The sequence below is a fragment of the Gobius niger genome (genome assembly GCF_951799975.1).
Source record: "Gobius niger genome assembly, chromosome: 11".
NCBI classification, from domain to species: Eukaryota; Metazoa; Chordata; class Actinopteri; order Gobiiformes; family Gobiidae; genus Gobius; species Gobius niger.
This window is the reverse complement of record NC_136862.1, coordinates 25,329,553-25,352,539: the sequence shown is the minus strand read 5'-3', so window position 1 is coordinate 25,352,539 and position 22,987 is coordinate 25,329,553. Positions and strand designations below refer to the sequence as shown.

Sequence of the window (22,987 nt, the reverse complement as noted above, 5' to 3'; positions counted from 1 at the left end):
GATTCCAACAAACTGTACAAGGCATGTTCCAAACAGAATACACTTCAAGGCTTGAGAGGTTTATGGATATCAGTGCTGGCATTATTAATGTGATGGGATACCTGGTGAATGCAATATCTATTGGGTCGACAATAAGGCTGCAAGGTGAGCTGCATACTTCTGACCCTGACTACAAAGAACAGTGACTTCTATAGAGTAGCCTATGAGCAGCAAGCTAGAATTCACAAAATGTTAAATATTTAGTGTTAGGGTCAACGTTTTAGTTCAATTGAGATTAAATAAATACTACATATATATATAAAAAAAAAAAAAACAGGCAGCTAAATCACATTTGCTATTCGCTCACGGGGGAGTACAGTATATACCATGAAAAGTGACGATCATTAAGTATGCTGTATAAACAAGACATACAGCAATGCAGCATGATAAACAAGTCCTGGAGGAATGTGCATTTCTCCTCCAACTGGGAAGAAAATGTGTGCAAAGTTCTTCCAGGAGATGTGTTTTGATCAGATGAGGCATAAACTAGTGGTTATGGTCATTCATTTACTGTACACAGAGACGTGAAGATTACGCTTCTTGAAAAAAGCGTCAAAAATGACGATGAAAATGAAAAAATTAGATGAAAAAAAACGACAAAAAGATTAAAAAATGTGACATAAACGCAGCGACAAACAACAAAAAAGGTATGATCCGTTTTGTAGGTCTTTGTAGGACGTTATTCTGGCCTATAGGCTGTCAGCTCCAGTCAAGAAGTTTTTAGATATGGGTAAAGCTGAACAGGAGAAAATGTACTCGATTAAGGTGGGGGGGTAGAGGTTAGAATACCAATAGTTACTTCATGTTTGAGTTGATCTTGTCAGAAATGCATGACTTAGGGGGGGGCAACTTGGGAAGGGTTGGAGAGTTACTGGTTGGACATCCCTGTTGTCTTTTCAAGGGGAGACGCTACAGGCAAATGTTTTTTTTAAACCCCCTCAGGTTTTGGGCCAGTTTGTTCTCTTGACAATACAGAACTTTTCACCGGGAAACAAACACATCGCCTAATCTTCCAAGTAAGCCGTGACAAGCTGTTATTATTGCTTGGATTTCGTATTCTTTCCATAGATTTATTGTTACGCCAAAAGCCATACCCCCCCCCCCCTCCATCCTAACTCTCCTCTGAAAAAAAAAAAAGGATTTGTATAATATGCCAACTAAATGAAACATACATATAAACTTGGCTTAAAGATGCACTATGCAACTTTCTAAGCAAAAAGAAGTTGATATTTGTGCGTATTTGACCCAGCAGCTGTGTGTGTGGTCAGCATGCCGCCTTTACTTTCCATCACAGTGGTCTTTACAACGCTCCAGGGTCAATTGCTTTGTTGGTTTTCTGGTGAGTGGCTCCGTCCGCAGTGAAACCCTCCCAAACAATTGGTCCTGAAGCATCATCAAGACGACTGTGGTGGAAAGTAAAGGGGCCATGCTGACCCCTCATACAGCCGCTGGGTCACTACAAGGTCAAATGTGCACAAATACCAACTTTTTTTCCCCCAATAAAAAGTTGCATAATGCTCCTTTAATCCATTCATATTGTAAATGTATGTCATTTTTTTATTCCTGAAATACCTTATCTTGACCTGAAATGATTGCATTGGTCCTCTTACAATCAAGGTAGTAAGTGATTTTTAAAGTCAGTGGTTTTTAAAGGTGCATTATGCAACTTTTTATGTGGGGGAAAAAAAGTTGATATTTGTGCATACTTGATGTTGTAGTGACCCAGTGGTTGTATGAGTGGTCAGCATGGCACTTTTACTTTCCATGATAGCGGTCTCTTGGACGCTCCAGGATCAATTGCATGGGGGGGTTTTCACTGCTGATGGACCCTCTCACCAGAAAACCTACAAAACAATTCACCCTGGAGCGTTGTAGAGGCCACAATGATGGAAAGTAAAGGTGCCGAGCTGCCGGGTCACTACAAGCTAAAACACATACAAATATCTTTATTTTCTTTTTTTCCATCCATCCATCCATCCATTTTCTTCCGCTTTATCCGGGGCCGGGTCGCGGGGGCAGCAGTCTCAGCAGAGATGCCCAAACTTCCCGATCCACACACACTTCCTCCAGCTGTTCTGGGGGGACCCCGAGGCGACACCAGGCCAGCTCGGAGACATAGTCCCACCACCGTGTCCTGGGTCTTCCACGAGGCCTTGTCCCACTAGGACATGCCTGGAACACCTCCCGCGGGAGGCGACCAGGAGGCATCCGAAACAGATGCCCGAGCCACCTCAGCTGGCTCCTTTCGACGTGGAGGAGCAGCGACTCTACTCCGAGCCCCTCCCGGGTAGCTGAGCTCCTCACCCGATCTCGGAGGGTGCGCCCAGCCACCCTGCGAAGGAAACTCATTTCGGCCGCTTGTATTCGCGATCTTGTCCTTTCGGTCATTACCCAAATCTCATGACCATAGGTGAGGGTGGGAACGTAGATCGATCGGTAAATCGAGAGCTTTGCCCTCCGACTCAGCTCCCTCTTCACCACGACAGACCGATACAGCGACCGCATCACTGCTGACGCTGCACCGATCCGTCTGTCGATCTCACGCTCCATCCGTCCCTCACTCGTGAACAAGACCCCGAGATACTTGAACTCCTCCACTTGAGGTAAGGACTCCCCACCGACCTGGAGAGGGGAAACCACCTTTTTCCGGTGGAGGACCATGGCCTCGGATTTGGAGGTGCTGATCCTCATCCCGGCCGCTACACACTCGGCTGCAAACCGCCCCAGTGCGTGCTGAAGGTCCCGGTTTGTTGAAGCCAACAGAACAACATCATCTGCAAACAGCAGAGATGAGACTCTGAGGCTCCCAAACCGGACACCCTCCGGCCCCTGGCTGCGCCGAGAAATTCTGTCCATAAAAGTAATGAACAGAACCGGTGACAAAGGGCAGCCCTGGCGGAGACCAACACGCACCGGGAACAGGTCTGACTTACTGCCGGCAATGCGAACCAAGCTCCTGCTGCGGTCATACAGGGAACGGACAGCCCTTAGCAGAGGGCCCCGGACCCCATACTCCCGGAGCACCCCCCACAGGGCACCACGAGGGACGCGGTCGAACGCTTTCTCCAAGTCCACAAAACACATGTGGACTGGTTGGGCGAACTCCCACGAACCCTCGAGCACCCGACGGAGGGTATAGAGCTGGTCCAGTGTGCCACGACCAGGACGAAAACCGCATTGTTCCTCCTGAAACTTTTTTTGTCGTAGAAAAAGTTGCATAGTGCAGCTTTAAATGCACTATATATAAACTTGCCCTGTGTTAAGTTGTACAGTGGTGAACACGTGAATTCCTCCATGAAAACATCTGCTTGCTGCTACAGCGGCTGTTGTTATGGTAATCCCCCCCCCCCTTTCCCCTCCCTCTGGCTTCATATAAAGTGTAAATGTATCCACCACCCACTTCACTCCCTCCACCACCACCATATGATTCATAGTTCAACATCCTTTATCTCCGAGATGCTTTTTTCCCTTCCCAATGACCACATAGTAGCAACAAAAGAGCTGCTGCAAAATGCTTTCACCAGCAGCACAGCACACACCGCTGATATCATGTACAGTAAGCCCCCCCCCCCCCCCCCCCCCCCCCCCCCCCCCCCCTCCTACACCACTTCCCTTCACCAAAATCGTAACAAATTACATCCGCAATCACGTTTAAACCCTCGTATTTGGGGCTCAATAGCCAAATAGTCGCGGTGGTAAAATGCCCCCTCGTCCCTCCTCTCCACTCTCTTCCAAAACTCTTTAGGTTTTTTTCTTTTTTTTTTTTCCCTCCTCAACTGAGCGATCCACAGAGTCAGGCGCAACCGCACTGGAGGGGGAAGTCAAGTCGTGCTGCTGGACTGTGCGCGCGGCAAAAGGCTCGCACCGCTCACTCAACTAAAGAAGACCTGACACCGCGTTTAGGCATGCTTTGAAACCAAAAAAGAAAAGGGGGAAGAAGAAAAAGAAGAAGAAGAAGAAGAAAAAAAAGGATGGGAGATGTTGATTTTAAAAGTTGACCAGGGATTCCTAGTTGTGGGCTGTCTACGCGGCATGGCTTCCCTTCTAACTTGCCTAATATTCCTGTCTTGGTAAGTAACATGGCAACACTTTTTTTCTCCCCGTTTTTCTTCTTCTCTTGTTCCGACTTTTTTTTTTTTTTCCTTCTTTACGCGCGGGGTGTCTACTCGCCGCGCGCAATTAAGAGTGGATTTCGAGCAACTTTGACCGCGTTAAGTGCTTTGTGTTGTGTGTTTAACCAAAAAAAAGAAAGAAAAGAAAAGAAAGAAACGGGGTTAAATCGATGCATTTTTTCTCTCTGTGTGTGCTGAAGTTACAGTGTGAGCTGCGTTTGGGGGAATCAGCACAGTGACACGAGTATCTATTTGGATAACATCACGCGCATATTGGACAGATTACTGGATGGATACGACAACAGGCTACGACCCGGATTTGGAGGTAATCAGGAACGACTTTCTCTGCTTTTTAAAGCCGGACTGTATTGTTTGAAAAAAAAAAAAAAAGAGAGAAGGAAACAAATGTGGCTTTTTTTTTTGTCGGTGCGTAAAACGAGCCAAAAGTTTGCATCCAGTTGTCCGCATGTCAAGATTACGCGTTTCTGGTGATGTAATAGTGGGAAAATAAAAAGACAAAATGTCCTGGAAACACAACCGGGGAAATGTTTGGAATGAATAATAAAAAAATATAAAAAATGTGTTTATTTAGAGACTACATAACAACATCAAAAAACACATATTTGTTCCTTGTTCCTCTTTTTTTTTTTTAAAGCTAGTAGGAGAAGTTTCAAATGTGTGCTTGATATCTATATTCAACCAAACTAACAGGATCTCTCTGTAGGTCCAGTCACGGAAGTCAAAACAGACATCTTCGTCACCAGTTTTGGACCTGTTTCTGATGTGGAGATGGTCAGTAATCCTACCACCCCCCACCCCCCCTGTTTGTATCCCTCATAATGCCTCCTCACTCATCCTGCATGTGCTGTCTCTTCCTATAACTTTACCAATGCCATACCTCCGTTGTTTTCTCGTCGTCAGAAATGTACCGTTTTCTACCCATTCTATCGCAGACTCAAGTCATTCTTCTCCCCAGCCTTCATTATTTCAGCATTTGGGCTTGGATGTCATTAGTGCAGCTTAGGATTTTTAATCTGGTCGACAATCCGCGGTTACAGAGACCTAGTAGTAGAGATACTGCTGTGGACGTTGAGATGGGGATAGGCTATAGCTCGGCGCCTGTGATAGGTCGAGCGCGGGGCAGCGTGCAGGGGCCGTATAATGTTTAGGCTTTAGGCTTTATGGTGTGCGTTGAGCAGTGTAAAGCCTCCTCGGAGCGTCACATGACTGGCTGGCTGGGATGGTGGCGGCTGCTCTTCAGGGCACGAGTGAATCAGGCCAACGGAACTAAAAGCATCCAGTCCGGAGGGTTGCGGGGTTTTTTTTGAAATAGAGAGAAGTAGCCGCGGCGTTAATGGAAACAGAGAAAAGTGATGTGAGCTTGCTATTCACAGTCGTCGCCAAAGTTACCAAAAAGGAAAATAACGGCGTCTGATAACGTGCTTGTTGTCCCGCAGGCCAAATGTGAAAGATAATGTTTGGAGAGAAGTTTCAGCTGGGAAAAATATAGATCAAACTCTCCAGTGGTAAAGGCGCTGTTCCGGTTTTCAGGGTTTTGGGTTTGGAGTCTGAACTCTTGACACTTTGGTGAACGTCTCTCCCCACGCTTCACCCCTTCTTGTCTCGTCGCCGTCCCATCCCATAAAGCCTATGTGCCAAAAGAAATCCTTGGACTGCACCATTCATTAAAATCTAAAGCTGTATAAATGGTGATAACTGTATTATGACGCAAAACGGGGCACTTGCAAATCGAAAAGTTCTCCCTGACATTTCTTTTCTTTTCAAACAAAATTATCCAGTATCTTTTTTTGTTTTTTAGTCCACTTCCCAGAAATACATAAATCGTTTTTTTTTTTTAGCTTAATATTGCACAGCTGTTGTTGAATTTACCAGAAAAAAACAGAGAAACAAATCCCAATGCCAGTGTTCTGTTCAGCAGGTTCCAGAGACACCACAGACCCATCTGCCGCACTCTCGGGGGGTAGAGCTATAGCAGCCGCATTAGCCGTAGTGATGATAGTAGTAGTAAAAAAATAAATAATAAAAGCATAAATCCCTGTATCCCTCCATGTCAGGGGTGGGACGTTTTTTTTTTAGTGATGTTTACTGAGCAACAAATGGGTTTTGCCGAAAAGTGGCCGTCTGGTTGAAGAGCTTTTGCCTCTCATCAGTGGAGTAGCATATTTATTTATTTATTCAGTCAATCATTGGCGATGTACTGTATACATCATTGAAGTATAACCACGCTTATGTTCAGTTACAATATCAAGCCAGAGCTCCCCCTGGTACGCAGTGGCTCGTCTTCATTATTTTTAATTCATCTATTTATATGAACTAAACCAGGCTTTCTCAAACCCCTGGTGGTAGGCAGGCTGCTCAGGTAGGACTCAGGCGATTCTATGGTCATTGTTTCGTACAGACAGAATCATATTCGTGTTTTATCCTACTTTTGATCATGGGTAAGTCCTATCCTCAACCTAGTTTCGAGTAGATTTGGTTATGACCTGCTATAGTCCTACTAAAGACCTGGTTAAGATTTTTATTTTAAATGTAGATATATTTTAAAGTGGCACTTGGTGTGGTGTGTTTGAGATCTGCTTAAAGCCACACCGTGTAGAATTTCAACCAATAAATAAAATTGAAATACAAGCATTTATTTTATGACAGATATTTTCATCATTGAAAAATACTGCATACAAATATTTGCTTTTGCTGTGAGTGCCTCATCTCTTCTAAGAAATTGCTGTAACTTTGGAGTGGGTGCGTCTCCAGCTCGTCTCCTTGGAGATGTCGACAAAAGTTTGAGATTCAAGCAGGTTAGGTTCTCATACAAATCCATTCTTTGATTATCTGTATTAATAGCATTTTCTGTGTGGAGCTGGTCATAAGGAGCATGTCTGTACTGATGGCAAAAGAATTAGTCCAAAATGTTACACAGTGTGCCTTTAACTAAATCATAGCTCACATGTCACAGTGTAACAGTTAAAGGAACAGGCCACCATTTTTCCATACTGAGATATGTTCTTACCTGAGCTTCCGAAGTTGATGCGTACCTGTCTGGTCTTTGGAGTGGAAGAGCGTGGTAGCTTCCAACTTCACCCCCGTTTGGAGCTATAGGAATATGCTGGGAGAGGCCAAATGCTTGGTCATCTTTGGTCTTTTTGCGTGACTGAGCGCACGCACAAAGACCAGAAAGGTACGCATCAACTCGTCTAAGCTCAGGTAAGAACATATCTCAGTATGGAGATACTTTTTCTTACTCTTTCTATGTCCCCCTTCCCCAGGAATACACCATGGACGTCTTCTTCCGCCAAACCTGGATCGACGAGCGGCTAAAATTCGAGGGACCCATCGAAATCTTGCGCCTCAACAACCTCATGGTCAGCAAGATCTGGACTCCGGACACGTTTTTCCGAAACGGCAAGAGGTCGATCTCGCACAACATGACCACTCCCAACAAGCTGTTCCGAATCATGCAGAACGGAACCATCCTCTACACTATGAGGTACCCAAAAAAAAAGAAGAATAAACCCACCACGCTTTTTCCGGTTTTCCAGAACACCTCAGTCCCAGCCAAGACAGGAATAGCCTTGGAAAAAGATTCAAACAAACTGCACCCCCCCCAAAATAAATAAAAAATAAACCATGTGCCATCTGATAGGAAAAGAAAACACAGGCTTGGATAGGTTTTCAATCAAACTGCTTTGTTCCAAAAGAAGCGTACCATCAAAAAAAAAAAGGAGAGAGAGTCCCCCGAGTTACAGATGGCCCAGAATTAAGCTTTTCAAAATGAAGCAGGGGAAGTTTACTTTGCAAATATGAAATGGGTGAATTTGGAGGATTTAGCAACGAGGATATATATATTGGAAAAGTCGCTTGAGCGTGGTTCAACTTTCATTTCACTTCAGAGCACAATAATTTAATTGCTGCTGCCGCTGCGTTGGAGACTAGACAGTGTTCAAAGGGGCAGTGTGTGCTGCGTGTGTGCGTGCACCAGAGATTGAGCTTCCTCATCGCGGGCAAAATGATTGATGTTTTCTGGAGAAAAAAAAAAAGGTAATACGAATTCAACGATCCAAATCTTTCAATTATTTACAATATTCGACATATTAAAATTCAGAAGGAGTGATTTTTTTTTTTCTTGTTTCCTTCTACGAACAAAGGCAAGTGGTAACCTGTTTGCAATTTCTCATCGACCACTCAACCCCTCTCACCCTCACAAGCTGCTCTGTTGTAAATTGCGTTCAAGGTAAAACATGTTAAAGGGATATTTCAGGATGTTTAAAAGGGCCTCATTTCCTAGCTATCCAGAGTGTTGTTGATTTCTGGAGATATATATTTTGTTTTTAATTCATGCAGTCCTTATATTTGAAGAGTTTAGTGGCGCTAGGCTAGTGCTAGGCTAGTGCATGTCTATGGTATCTAGTAGCCTGCAATAAAAACAGTCTGACCCGAGCACAGTGCACCTGAGGCAAATCACTTATAACACCAGACTACCCATGTAGATGTCTGTGTTGACTGAATAATTTTTGAAACATATCCATTTTGCATTTAAAATAATTTAAATTTGCACAGCATCGGCTTCCTGGTTGTAAGCTACGCAGCGGCGGAGTGATCTGCTAGGTTACCGGATCTACAGTAGTTTATTTACGTGCGGCCGGCATTACTACACGTGGAATTCACAAAGGAGCTTTCTACAAATCAGATATGGTAATGTTTGGAGGACTACTGCTACTGCGACGATTTGGAAGAGGTTTTTAATGCAGGCTACTAGCTACCATAGACAAGCACTAGCCTAGCACTAGCCTAGCACTAGCCTAGCACTAGCCTAGCACTAGCCTAGCACTAGCCTAGCACTAGCCTAGCACTAGCCTAGCACTAGCCTAGCACTAGCCTAGCACCACTAAACTCTTCAAATTTAAGGACTGCATGAATTAAAAAAAAAAAATCTCCAGAAATCAACAACACTCTGGATAACTAGGAAATTAGGCCCTATGTCAAAAATCCTGAAAAATCCCCCCTGCCTTTATTTCATTTGAGGCATTAAAAAAAACAGAACAAATACTACCCAGATTGCTCTATTTAAAAACTACAAAGAACAGTCCATTAAAGGCGAGGGTTGTATTTAAAATCAACATTTTAGAGCTTTTTTCCATGCTACAATGTTGTTTGTCTCGTCAAAAACATACTTGGAGTTGTGTTACGAGCCGCTTGCGCAACTTTGAGTAATCTTTAGATCTCCAGTTGCTATTCATAGCAGCGCGGCGACAGCTTCGAGAAAACCCCTCCTTTCACCAAAAAACTCCTCCCTTGCTTAATCCTCTCATCTTGAAGTGAAAACACTCACCACAGCCTCACGACACACTGCCTTTATTTTTACCCTTTATTGAAACAGCTGCGCAGCAAAGAGGAGCAAGAGGAGGGGGTCAGAGGGTCTTATGGGAATTTTGTGAATATGTTGTAAATATTTGGTTTCAGCTGTTTTAGATCAGCATTTTCTAACCAACAACGTGTATGAAAGTGATACAGATGTGTTTGAGATTTTTACCAAATACGTACAAAAAAATAATACACGTTCTTTAGCAGAATTCCAAACTGGAGACTACAAAGTATACTCATACAACACAGGATTACACTTGATTTGCTGAGGGCCAACATATCTTTCTTTTCAGTATGATTTACTGCATGATCATTTCATAAGGGGCTTTTTTTTAAAAGCTTGTTTTAATACAGTGTGTCTTGAGTGTCTTGTTTCTCTCTCCCCCTCCTGGCTAAAGAAAACTAACGCAGTCCCTATTGTGTCTGAATCCATCTCTTTCATTGGTCTTGACAGATTGACCATAAACGCGGAGTGCCCCATGCGCCTGATGAACTTCCCCATGGACGGCCACGCCTGTCCCCTCAAGTTTGGGAGCTGTGAGTTTCTCTCTCTCCGCCGTCGCTTCGCTCGGGTTTGACAGATGTCGCAGGCAAATGATTATTGCGCAGCTGAGTAAATGAGAGTCTGACAGTTAAGAGGCTTGCGGTTGAAATACTATGTCCCATACATTTTGTAGAGAGTCATTAGTGGTGAAGGGAAGTCATGTGTTGATAATGATGGACTTATCCCTATCTTGACATTTTCAGAATCTTGTTTTAAAACTCGTATAGGCACAACCTGTTTTCATGCTAGATTTGATACTTATGCTCAATCGGCTTTTTCCGGTACATTGCTGCCCCTTTATCAAAAACATGCTTAATTCATTCCTGCGTGTTTAAGTGATCTTTTCAAAGTACGGTGGGGCCTGAGAATATATTGCTCCTCCTATTTTCTCCAAAGGCTCCTCCCTTTGCCCCATATGTGTCCATAAAGAGCTCTCCTTACCTCCTAATCTGCTGTATCCCACGGTCGACTAGCTGCTGATGTCCGACAGTTCTTACATCCGCCGAGCCGGGGGAAGCAAGAGATGAGGGTCTTAACTGCTTGACATTTTCTCCAGTTTGACTTTACCCAAATCTAAATGTTTCTTGAAAAAGCATCAGAAATGTATGAAAATGCAACAAAAACGTGACAATAAAAAGCACCAAAAATATGATGGAAAAAGTGACGACAACACGAGGAAAAGTCTTAGATGAGTTTCGTAGGTCTTCGCTTTCAAATGAGGCGTTACACCGGCCTATAGGCTGTAAGCTCCAGTCGAGAAGCTTTTAGGACAATAGGCCATGGGCGACTTAATGCGGGATAGTGAATAAGGCATTCTGGAAATGATATCAAGCATAATACCTCTACTTACATATTTAGAACAAACAAACAAAGTATAATATGAAATCTCAACCTTTTGTTGTATCGCTAGGCAAGACCCTTCACGCCACAGTTCAGTGAAGCTCGTAATTTGTGGTAGTACTTACTGGGAAACGTTTGATCTTTGGACATTCAGCAGAATGTCCAACACATTTGTCCCAGACCTTTCAGAGACACGGACGGCATCTCTGGAATTGCCCATATATGGTCATGTTTGAAGCAGTTGAGGGGGAAAACAAAGTGGAGAAAAATGTAAACTTTCTATAACTACTCCAAAACTACTTACACTACTACTGACTACTAACAAATACTGAATTATGAGTATAGTTTTCAACTAAATAGATACAAAGACAAGGAGCAAAGTGCTTCAACAGCTAATAAATCCATAAATAACGGAGAATGCTTACATGATGCTTCAGGTTAGCATCATGCTACATGCTAATGCTAGCTACGACTGTTTTTGTTTTTTTGTTTTTTCGCTTCTGCTGAACAATCTGCTGTGAAAAAAACATCCATATGGGCCTGATTTAGACTTGACTTTATTTATGTGTGATAACTACGTTTATATTCCACCAGACAAGGGCTAAAAGGACATACTTCCTTCCCTCTCGGCTAGGTCACACCCCTTTGTATGACACGTTGCCATCTGTATCTATCCCCAAAAATCAAAGAGACAACAGATTGCATCATTTTGCAGTACATATGCAGTGAGGTTTATCCTAACTCATTTAGGCATGTGTTGCGGTGCTATTAAAAAAAAGGACGTGCGTTCCCCCAAAACTGGATCAAATTAAGCACTGATCCGGGATAAAATATGTGACTGGTTGTGACAGGAAGGCATGAAAACCACTCTCCCCGTTCGTGCGGCTGATTTGCTGTGGTGACCCCCATAAGAGGATAAGCTGAGGGGGGATAAAAACTGATTCCCTTCTTGTCCTTGTGTAGATGCGTATCCCATCAGCGAGATTGTGTACACGTGGAAGAAGGGCCCTCTGTCTTCAGTGGAGGTGCCTCAGGAGTCGTCCAGCCTGTTGCAGTACGACCTGATCGGGCAAACGGTGTCCAGCGAGAGACTCAAATCCAACACAGGTGAATGAACAGATTAAATGAATAAATAACGGCAGAGACAATTTGTTTTACTTTCTAAAGCATTTCAACGCACTGGGATAAGGATAACGTTCCTTAATTCACAACTCTGATTCCCATCTGTTAAGTGTGGCTGTTGTTTCACTTACTGAAGCGTCCTATTGTTAATTAAGTGACGAAAATAGCTCATCTTGGCAAGTGTTCCTTATCTACCGTGCGTTGCTTTCTCATGAAAACCTTTATAGACTCAATTTTCTACATTGATTTTTTTTTTTTTTTTTCATGCAGGTGAATATGTTATCATGACAGTGCACTTTCACCTCCAGAGGAAGATGGGTTTCTTCCTCATTCAGACGTACATCCCCTGCATCATGACCGTCATCCTGGCTCAAGTCTCCTTTTGGATTAACAAAGAGTCCGTACCAGCCAGGACTGTGTTTGGTGAGTCCATTTCCACCGGCGGTTCTCAAGCTCTTCACACCAATACTAGAGGTCGACCGATTATATTGGCCAGCCGAAACATTAGGCCGATATTTGGGGATTTTACAATATTGGCTATCGGCCAGTCTAGCGCCGATATCTCCGGGACCGAAAGTGATAGAGACTTCCTGGTTTTTGCATTGGAAGGGGGGAACAGGGCTTTAAAACGAGTCCCCAACCAACTCCCTAGGCCTCAGGGGAACTGAGAAACATCGCAAAGAAAATTGGTTAGCTACAAGTTTGTTAAATACAAGTTTCATTAAACCTCAGCACAGAACCTGGAGAATTCAGTCGCTGAGATAGATTTAGCCTTCGCAAACTTATTTTTGATCGATGCGCAAAATGCCGCGGCTAGCAGCAGTATGCTAATGCTAGCGGCAGCATGCTAATGCTAACGGCCACCAATCAAAGCTGGGACAGAAACTCTGATTGAATCACCTAAAGCAACAAAATGAAATCGTCCACTGCTCGAGTGGCCAAGTATTTATGTTTTTACAGGATTATACATAGACCAGACATTTGGAAAAAAATTGGCCAAAAATATCGGTTGAAAATATCGGCATATATCGGCATCGGGCAATAAAAATCTGCATCAGCCTGAGAAAATTCATATCGGTCGACCTCTACCAATTCATCACCTGCAGAAGCCCACTAATGGTACATGTATCACAGTTTGAGAACCACTGCACTGCTCATTGTTTTGGCTGGATTGCTTTATGTACAGTATATGTACAGTATGAGGAAGAGCACATGATAGAAGCTGAAAACAAGTAACAAAAAAGTGCAAGCTGTGTGGCAGAAGCATCTTTTTTTCTTTTTTTTTTTTTTACATTTATTCCATTAATAGTTATAATTTATTCAGTTTGAGAGCTCAGGCCAAGTTCATTTGAAACTTATTTTGCTTCCAAAACTCTGCAAAGTTTTGAAAGGATATTTCTTGACTCACCACCCACCACTCGACCCTTTGTTTCTGCCATGTTGAGCAAACTTTAAGAATAAACAAATCCTTTCATTATTTACAAAAACAAAACTTGTGTCTGAATAGCCGCTAATGACTCTTCTACTGCTGCTCACTGTATACAGATGTTGCTGGATGGTCTTGGTTCCAGGTTTACCGTGAGCGACCCAAAATGTCCCTTTTTTGAAAGTGGTCAGTGGTTGCCCAGAGTGTAGGAGGGTGTTTTGTTGGATTGTTGGACAGTCTCTGAGTTCTTTGCAGGTTGCACTGGCTCACATTACGTTACGCTACAATTACTGCCACTAGAGCTTTAGCCTCGGAGCAGAGAGGAGACAAAGGGACAGAGAGAGATGGCGAGGAAACAAGTGCCTTTGAACAAAGAGACAGAAGTGTGTCAGTTAAATTCACAGTTATATGGCATTTGTAATAGTATTATAGAAAAGTGCTCACTGAGTAAGAGTAGTAAGACATGTTTGTTTTGGTATTCGAGTTGAAAATACCTGCCACCCCATCTCCGACAGTCTGTCTCTCCGCTCACATGTTGAGACAATGCTCAAAATAAATGTGTCCTTTCTGTCCGAGCCGTGTCCACAAATGTGTCATCTCCTCACAACAAGTGCACCTCCATTTCCACAACCGCCATGATGTTTTCAGCTTCAACTATCACCGCTGTAAATGTTAAAACCATTCACCTACACAATTAACCTTTTTCAGCCATACAAATGTGTAAACAATAAAAAAGAAAAGCCATTTGCTGTAGCATCTCGTGCCATCTGAAGTGCACCTGTAGTAGGTCAAAGTACATGTTAGCTGAATCATTTTTTAGTAAAAGAAAACTGATTTGTTGTGTTTTTATCAATTTGGGAATGTAGGATAAAGAAAAGAGTAGGCATAGTTTAAGTGTTACATCAGTTTGGCCACCTGTTCAAAGACAAATTAATCTGCATACACCTCAACATATGGTGAATGTTAAGCAAATTTATAGAAACAAAGCATATAATACTGCAGTTGCAGCTACAACTACTACTACTAGCCAGATTTTAGAAAAAGTTAGAGAGAAGGATTCAGACCAGAACGAAGTGTGCACTTAAATGTACAGTGGTCTCTCGCAATAACGCGGTTCAGCTTTCGCGGTCTCGCTGTTTTGCGGATTTATTTTTAGTACAACTTTGCCTGCTTTTTTACAGCGTATGAACGGCATACGTGCATTGTGTTCTGCGTCCTGATTGGCTAGTCGCATACGTGCATTGTGTTCTGCGTCCTGATTGGCTAGTCGCAGAGTGAGCCCTCGTCTCGCTACAGAGAGGATCTCTGTGGACCGTCAACACATCAGGGCACACTGCAGAGTCACAGTAACACAGGCCGGGCATGAGCGGGTCCGACTCCGCGTTTACTTTCTCTGCATTTTTCCGTGAAAATAAAGACCACTAGCATGTGGCGTTCGCCTGAGCTAAACATTCGCCTTCTGAAGCCTGAAACTTAACGATAAAACTTTGGTCGTAGCAACGATTGTCTAAGTGTTTGAATAACCGCACAGTAGAGACAAGAACAGCTCACGCTGCTTCCATCCCCACGTCTGTAATCTGACATCTAAAAATCTCATTAGACAAAAAAACTCACACAGTGTACAAGAGGCATAAGGGAAAACCCGTGTGAACAAGTGAGAAAAGTGTATAAAGTGTTTGGTGAGGGGTTTTACAGCCTTAAAACATATATAATAGTTGTAAAAAATAAAGTTGACTCCTTTGCGGAACACTGTACACCTTGTTCTATAGTAATACTTATTGATTTGAAAAGATGGCTGGTATTGTCCCAGTTTTGAGAAATTGATCAAAAAGAAAGCTTTGTTGGCAAAATAACACACTTTTCTCACTTCACAACTGGTCCAGTCCTTGTTTAGACTGGTTTAGACCTGCTCACTATGTGTCGATGATTTTTCAAGAGAACAATTGGAAAACAAGGGAATTTGCTCTGAACCAGCGCTAATATGTGCCCATATTTGATTTGCCTGTCATGTGTGGCAAGCTGAGTGGTTGTTATTTTTCTAAGAAATAATGCAAAGGACATCTATGATTAAGCACGCTGGTTCACGGAACTATAAGTCGCTCCGGCGTAGAAGTCGCACCAGCCACCCTGGTGCAGCGTTGACAAGCCTCTCCCGGCAGCACGTTGTTCAAGCTCTCATTTGCGAATTCATTCCTCTAGCTGTGGCCATCTAGTTTTCAGTCCATGATTGGCTTTTTTTTGTTTTCTTCATTGCAGTAAGAGTAAACTCCGCTTTTCGCCAGTCTCTCAGAAACTTTCTTTCTGCTACTCGATTACCGTTTTTGGCTGCATATTTAAGTACTTGCAGCTTGTAATCTGCAGAATATTGATTTTCTTTTTGGGGGCATTTGTGTTCAGAGTAGCAGATACTGGCACACAAGCCTAGAGTGCCCTTTAGCAGTTGTCAGCAGTTATATATTTTGATATATAAATTGCACGTAAGTATAAGTCGCACCCCCAGCCAAACTATGGAAAAAAGTGAGACTTATAGTCCGGAAAATACAGTACTGTAGATGCAAGAACTGCTAAAACAAAGGCTACCACACCGGAGGAGCGAGGGACACATGCGGACGGTAATGCCACAAATGCCATATCACACATGTATTTATTAGAGAGAGAAAGATTACATACAAGTTCCGATCTCAGGTTCGAGTCTGGACTGTGTGGTGCTTGGATCGGAAGTTTGCCTGTTCAAGATCTCTATACTCTACCGTGTTTGTTAAACCACTAAACCCTGGTCATTGAACTTAAAAACACCACGTGATCTGTTGTGGTAATGTAGAGGCGTACAGTATAAGCCCCTGGCATGTGAAGTGCTCGTCTTGGGGAAAACCTTCTTCCATTTCTGTCTAAGATTTCCCATTGAATTGAGCTGTTTCAAAGTAAATATTCATCGTAGGCGAAGGCATGCACACGGCACTAACATTAAAAAGCCCCTGCTTTTCCCTTTGTTCCTGACATTACTGGAGGAATGTAGTTCAAGAAGAGGCAGAGTCAGTACATTAAGACTGCTGCTGGTTCTTGTGCGGTACATTGTCAACAGCGACTCTAAAAGCTCACGCAGTCCCCGGAGCACGGCTCTCTCTCTCTGACTTAATTGAGTGTGGCCTAATTTGTACCTTGCGTTTTTTTTTATGCTGTAAAAGGACATAAACGCCGCGAGCACTTCATTTCCATCCTGTCTTTTACACCCCCCCATCACCCGTGCTCTTCTCGGACTTCTTTTACCCTGACAGCTGTGCTTCTAGGTGCTCCTCCTCTTTCTACAAGCATTTACAGCTGAACCTGAACCTGACATTTTTTTCCCCCTTTTCCCTCTTGCAGCATTTGTGCCCCCATAGAGTGTAGTGTAAAAGCAGTCATTTGTGTCTAAAGCAAATTACAAGACATTTTCATCAAGTGTAAGCCAGGCTGAACTCATTGATATACAGGGATTTGCTGGTGTAGCCTGTGCCGTGACGGTAAATGCAGCTTCTTAGTGTAAAAGTTGCAAAAGGGAAATGTAAATTCATTCGTGTCAACCAAAGCATTAGATTAGGGTTATCTATAGGTAGTACAGCTGCAATAAGAAAGGTGTCCATTTTCAAAAATGTAAGTTAATTTGTTTTGAATTTCATAAGACTGAATTAGCCAAATAAATTCAGCATTTAGCTCAGAGGCCACCTTATGCTAATTCTTATCTTAAAGGAACAGGCCACCGGTTTTGCATACTGAGATACGTTCTTAGTTCTTACCTGAGCTTAGACAAGTTGATGTCTGGTCTTTGTGCGTGTGCTCAGTCACGCAAAAAGACCAAAGATGTTGTTAGCATTTAGCTTCTCCTCCTCTCCTCTATGGGGCCTACCAGGGGTGCCGTTAGAAGCGACCAAGCTCTTCCACGTTTCCCGTATTTAAAGACGGTTACATGAGTAGTTACACGATCCAAGTATAGTTACAAAAAATTAAACATGTACATTTTCTAAGCGGATAAAATGGGGTACTATATTGTACGGCGTGATAACACCTAATAAGCACATCGACGTCCACGCAGTGATATCTTCACTTTAGCGGTGGACGTCGAAGTCCCATAGAGGAGAGGAGTGCGTGACTGAGTGCACGTGTAAAGACCAGACAGGTACGCATCAACTCATCTAAGCTAGGTTAAGAACATATCTCAGTAAGGAAACCCATCACCTAAATGTGGTCAATGGGTTGTCAGTAGCTGAAAATATCGGTATCTTTCATGATTTGTGATATTTGGTGGCTAATGCTAACGGCTATAGGATAAATACATTGAGCAGGCTAACCTAACAGACACTGAAAAGTTCCCTGGACTAGACGGCTTGCTAACTGTCCACAATTCCACATACGTTAGGACTGAGCGCCACTTCTCCTTTTTATTTCAGTGTAATTAACCTCCTGTATGACTGAGAAGTTTTATCATTTACAAGCTCATAACCCCAAACTGTGTATTTTCCCAGATTTCTAATTGACCTAAGCGGTATAAAGCCTTGAGCCAACCGGTTTAGTATAATGGGCTATCAAATAGACATTTTATAGCTCAAACTTGCTTGGATTATGGATTCAAATGCCTGAATGCAACTTCTCTGTTTATGTGTGCTTGGGACTGCGTGCCAGGATTTCATGCGGCTAATTTACATTAAGCGATTTGATTTCACTGGTAGTGTATTGGACAAAGGACATGTGGAACCTTCGCTTGGATTATTTGCTGGGTAAACCATGCCCAGCTCAAGCCGAGAGCAAAATAGACAGCGGTTGAGCATTGAGTGACTAATTGGTGTTTGCAAAGTGCTTTGGATGAGACGGCTCGGATGGATATCAGCAAATAGAGCCCCTAAATCGATGAAAATCATACACTAAACGTTTTATAGACACTATGCAATATGTCCCATTCTCCGTAAGCTTCTCGCAGCTAATGAAATTTACATAATTACAGCCGACTTTTGCTGGAACCAGTGTTCAATGGCCCCGTTTTTCCCTGCTTGCTTTAGCTTGATGAAAGTGAATTAGATATCTACTCTGTTAATGGGCCATTAGGAGCGATGTTCATTGTCAGCATCTTTATTTGACTTAATAAGGTTGGAACCAAGAACACACACACGCACTAGACTTTGCTGAGTGAGGCTGAGGTCTCACCGCAAAGACTGGATCGTGATTTTTTTTTTTTTGTTCTGAACTTTGAAGGTCCATTGAAGAAATACAGAGCAGTAGAAAGAAACTCTGTCATGTTTTGTATCCCTTTTAAAGCTCTAGCCTTTCAACGTTCTTCTCACTCGCTGCATAATTTATCCCTCTTAAGTCCACTATTTGCTTCTTCGACATCTTTTTTAAAAGATAAGTGTATATTAGCATGTCCCTCTGCGCGTTCTCTGATATGTTGTTTTTTTCATGCCCGTGCCAGTGCGGGCCACGGGTTAGGCCGCTTACCCGCAGATTAGCCACGCTTGAAGTGACTTTTTGGCACAACCGTGAGCTCAAATGCCACATGTCCTGGAGAAGTATGCCATTGCCATAAAACAGAGGTCGCTGCTGTGCATAAAGATTTACATATGGGCTTTTTGAAAATGAAATTCCCCTTTCAGTAAGACAGCAATGGAAAGTACATTGCAAGTTGAAGTTGCAGTGTGTGTAATAGAAAAGGGCAATGTGGTTAATGCAGCAAAGTGTACCTTTAAGATTTGTCACTGCTGAAAGATTGCCATCCACTGCAAACGCATATGTGGATGTGTTCTTTTAACCAGTGGTTCTTGAAATGTGGTATACACAGAGTACATTTGCTAGTGTTAAGCAGATTTTGCAATTCCCAAAATTAATACTTAAGTATCAGTGTTAACTAGCCTTGATTTATCAATGATACCATGAAAAAAAGACCTTGAACTTGAATCCTTTAAGATCAACATATTCTCTCTTCCTTGTCCCGGTGTGCAGGCATCACCACAGTGCTGACCATGACCACCCTCAGCATCAGCGCCCGCCACTCTTTACCTAAAGTCTCCTACGCCACAGCCATGGACTGGTTCATCGCCGTCTGTTTCGCCTTCGTCTTCTCGGCCCTGATCGAGTTTGCGGCGGTGAACTACTTCTCCACGCTCCAGGCCAACAGGGAGCTGAGGAAGGCGGCCGCTCTGAAGGCAGCGGCCCAGGAGGCGGCTTCAGCGGCTGGACCTTCCCCGCCACCCGGCAACGACGGAGAGGTGTCTGTAAGTCAAGCATTGATATTGTTGAATTACATAATGCGCTGAAACTTGTTGGATGTCAACCTGCGCTTAGTTTAGTGTTGCTTCTTATTCGCTCTTTTCCTTTCTTTCATCAGTTTTGTGCATATACATTTGACTTTTTGGGCTGTAGTAGTCGATAGGGATGGTACCCAGATGATTATGGCTGTTTGTAGGTTTCTGCTATTTTCTGTGGCCTTTTAAAAATAATGTTATGGTGATTTTCTGTTTTTTGTTGCTTACATGTATTTGCCATGGCACCGTGTTCCAGGACCTGGTGTGTGACGCAGTATATGCCCGTTTATAGTTCTTAGTGCACATATTCTTTCTGATACAGAGCTTGAGTATCTTAAAGCAGTACTAAGTAACTTGTTTACCATAATAAATCCTTTTCTCTGGGGGTAGTACAAGTGTTGATGGGACGATTGGGGGGTTTTTCATGTCCCCTTGGTGTCTCTGGCCAGAAAACCACAATTGCAGCTCTCCCTGCTCCAAAAGGCTAACGGGCAAAGCTAACTGCGGGCTAGCGCCACTTAAACAGTATTTACAGCCAAGTTTGTTTGACAAAAAATTATCTCCATTGTGTAACTGGATGTACAATATCCCTCTCTCCCTTTGTCTTTTCTGCCAGCGTAGTATTCACTCTCACGGACAATTAATGAGTAAAAAAACGTTGCTACGACACCTGCAGTGGTGCTTATGGCCTCTAGGGGCAGGAGTTACTTTTAAACACAGATGGCTCTTGCATTGGTTCAGTCCATGATGTGGTTTCCTCTCTCCCAATGATCAGACATAATGGTTTTGAAAGAAAAGTTTAAACTGTCCAACCTAAAAAATAATTCTGAAAAGACAACATACATTTTAGTTTAGTATCTACTGGCTTGAGTGAATGTATAAGTGGTGGTGGTAAAGAAGCCATTGGCACAGAATGGAGACTGCCACAGGACATGAACTGGATGGTGTGAATGTGTGATTGTGTGCAAATCCAAATGAATTTTGAGCCAGTGTGTAACGCGTCGATTCAGTTTTCAAAATAGGGATGACTTTGTAAACGCTTAAATCATGTCCCTAGTCAGTCAAAAATAATTCCGTTTGAAGCCGCATCTTGTTTACGACTCTCAGCATTATTTTCTCTGTCCGTCTCATCTTTTGTGTTTGATTTTATCTCTGGAAACGAGCGTCGGATTTTTTTTTCTTTTCTTTTCGCCGCATTCTGACAGATTATTCTGATGCCAGATAACAGAAGTTGTTGTTTTCGTGGCTGCATTATTTATGTTCTCGAGCAGATCGCCCATGACACATCCCAGTTTGACATGTTTGACGCAGCGGGGCTTTGCTGGGTGCGAACGCTGGACACTAATGGACAGATACTGAGACTGTGCATGGGCTTTACATGCGTCTCTGTCATACCACCAAACATCTGGAACGCACTCCGCCTTATTTCAGCGTGATTGGTCTTCAGTCTATGATAACCATTCCCCTCATTTTTTTTTTGATACATTTTTCCTCATACTTTGGTTTTCCATTTTGTCTTGTTGCACGATTAGTATCAGGAAAAAAACACAGCATACATGAAGAAAAGTCTACTCATCCTTTTTGCCTGTGCGTGTTGCCAAGCCCCATGCTGTGCATTTGATGTGTAATATTTACTGGCACATGTTTCCTATGGAATTATCTTTTCACCAACACTTCCTGTTGCGTGCTTTATGCAGAAATCTTTGGAAAAGGGTTATAGTAGGAGAAAACACATTGACAAGATAAACTGCTTTTTGCCTTGAATACCTTCTTTTGGAAGCTCCGCTCATTATGGTCTACAAAAGTGTGTACATTTTTCACTGACCTCGCATATCTTTTGATGTTTTTTTTTTATTTTTATAATGAGATTTTGTGATAAATGGACATTCAGGCATTTCACTGAATTTAATTAAATAGTATAATATTAACAAAAGTATCTTTTTCACTTCCCAGAACATGACCACTCACACCATTGTTCTGTGATACTGTGACAAATCTCTTAAAGTGCACATGACACAACAGACACCATTTTTTCTGAACCATTGTTCACACAATTCTTTGCTTTGGCCATTTTTTGTAATGTTTATAGTTTCACTTCTTTATTGGACACTGACAGGAAGTGGCATAGATGAAGGCAAACAATTTTAGACTGTTCCTGTGCCAACCATGTTAAAGCAATAGATACAGAAGGCATGGCGTCATAGAAGGGGGCGTGGCCTCGCCTAGGGGGAAAACAGAATGTTTTGGGAAACACTATTCTTTCCTCCTTTTAAGCTCTTTCTGGCAAAAATATAAACGTATTTATCACATGCAAATAAAGTCAAGTCTAAATCCGGTCCATATGGATGTTTATTCACAGAAGATTGTTCAGTAGAAGCAAAAAAACGGCAGCTGTAGCTAGCGCTAACACTAGCACAACACTAACTCATTTTAGCATTCTCCGTTATTTATGTTTTTATGGGCTGTTGAACCATTTTGCTCCTCTACATGTCTTTGTATCTTTATTGAGTAGAAAACTATATTCAGAATTCAGCATTTGTTAAATTAGTTTTTGAATAATGAGGGAAAGTTTAGATTTTTCTCCCAATTGTTATCCCCCTTAACTGTTTTCAAACAAATATGGGCAATTCCAGAGATGCCATCTGTGTCCGTGGGAAATGAGTAAAACTGCCATGAAACTTTACCTTTATCCATGTCACTTCCTGTCAGCAGCTTAAAAATTCAAATAAAAATAACTTTTCTGCTCAACATTTCTGAATTAAAATTGCTGCCTCACTGAAACAAAATAATAATTGATGAACGTGCAACTGATGTTATTCTTCTAAATTAGTCATATTTTCAAAAGAATTCAAACCTGTCCTATGCGCTTCTATGCAGATCTCTGGCCAGTGCTTACAGTAGACTGTTTGTGCCAGTTGTGAGGGATTGTGTTAAGAAGGGCTTTAGTCCAGGGGCGTGTCAGGACGGTTTTCTCTGGGGTGGCCCTTGGGTGGCACGAGGACTGGCCGTAGACTTTGAGCTTATTTTTTTTTGTAAACTTTTTGCACTCTGGGAATCTTACATTCATTATTTTTTTTTTTTTTTTTGATTGCCTTTTGTTTGGGTGTCTAGGTCGAGGTGGCACCGAAGCGCTCACTTCACTGTATGCCCCGAGTTCAATTCTTATCTTTAACCCTGGCGTTTCCCTGCCCGTGCCAGCTCTTCCGGCATCTCTCACCCCTCCCTGCTACCCAGCTCTTTCTCTCTTTCTCTCTCT

At 42.7% G+C, this 22,987-nt stretch overlaps 1 protein-coding gene across 1 annotated transcript in view; it reads left to right on the top strand.

The window, feature by feature from the left end:
• The first annotated feature begins 3,818 nt into the window (after positions 1 to 3,818).
• The window catches only part of gabra6b (gamma-aminobutyric acid type A receptor subunit alpha6b), a 42,235-nt gene continuing 23,066 nt past the window's right edge, over positions 3,819 to 22,987 (top strand). Inside the window, exons 1-8 of the mRNA XM_079565986.1 lie at positions 3,819 to 4,109; positions 4,352 to 4,476; positions 4,876 to 4,943; positions 7,436 to 7,656; positions 9,985 to 10,067; positions 11,878 to 12,021; positions 12,307 to 12,459; positions 19,430 to 19,701. Coding sequence (XP_079422112.1) covers positions 4,018 to 4,109; positions 4,352 to 4,476; positions 4,876 to 4,943; positions 7,436 to 7,656; positions 9,985 to 10,067; positions 11,878 to 12,021; positions 12,307 to 12,459; positions 19,430 to 19,701 — 1,158 coding nt within the window. The 5' untranslated portion in view covers positions 3,819 to 4,017. The remainder of the gene's footprint in view (positions 4,110 to 4,351; positions 4,477 to 4,875; positions 4,944 to 7,435; positions 7,657 to 9,984; positions 10,068 to 11,877; positions 12,022 to 12,306; positions 12,460 to 19,429; positions 19,702 to 22,987) is intronic.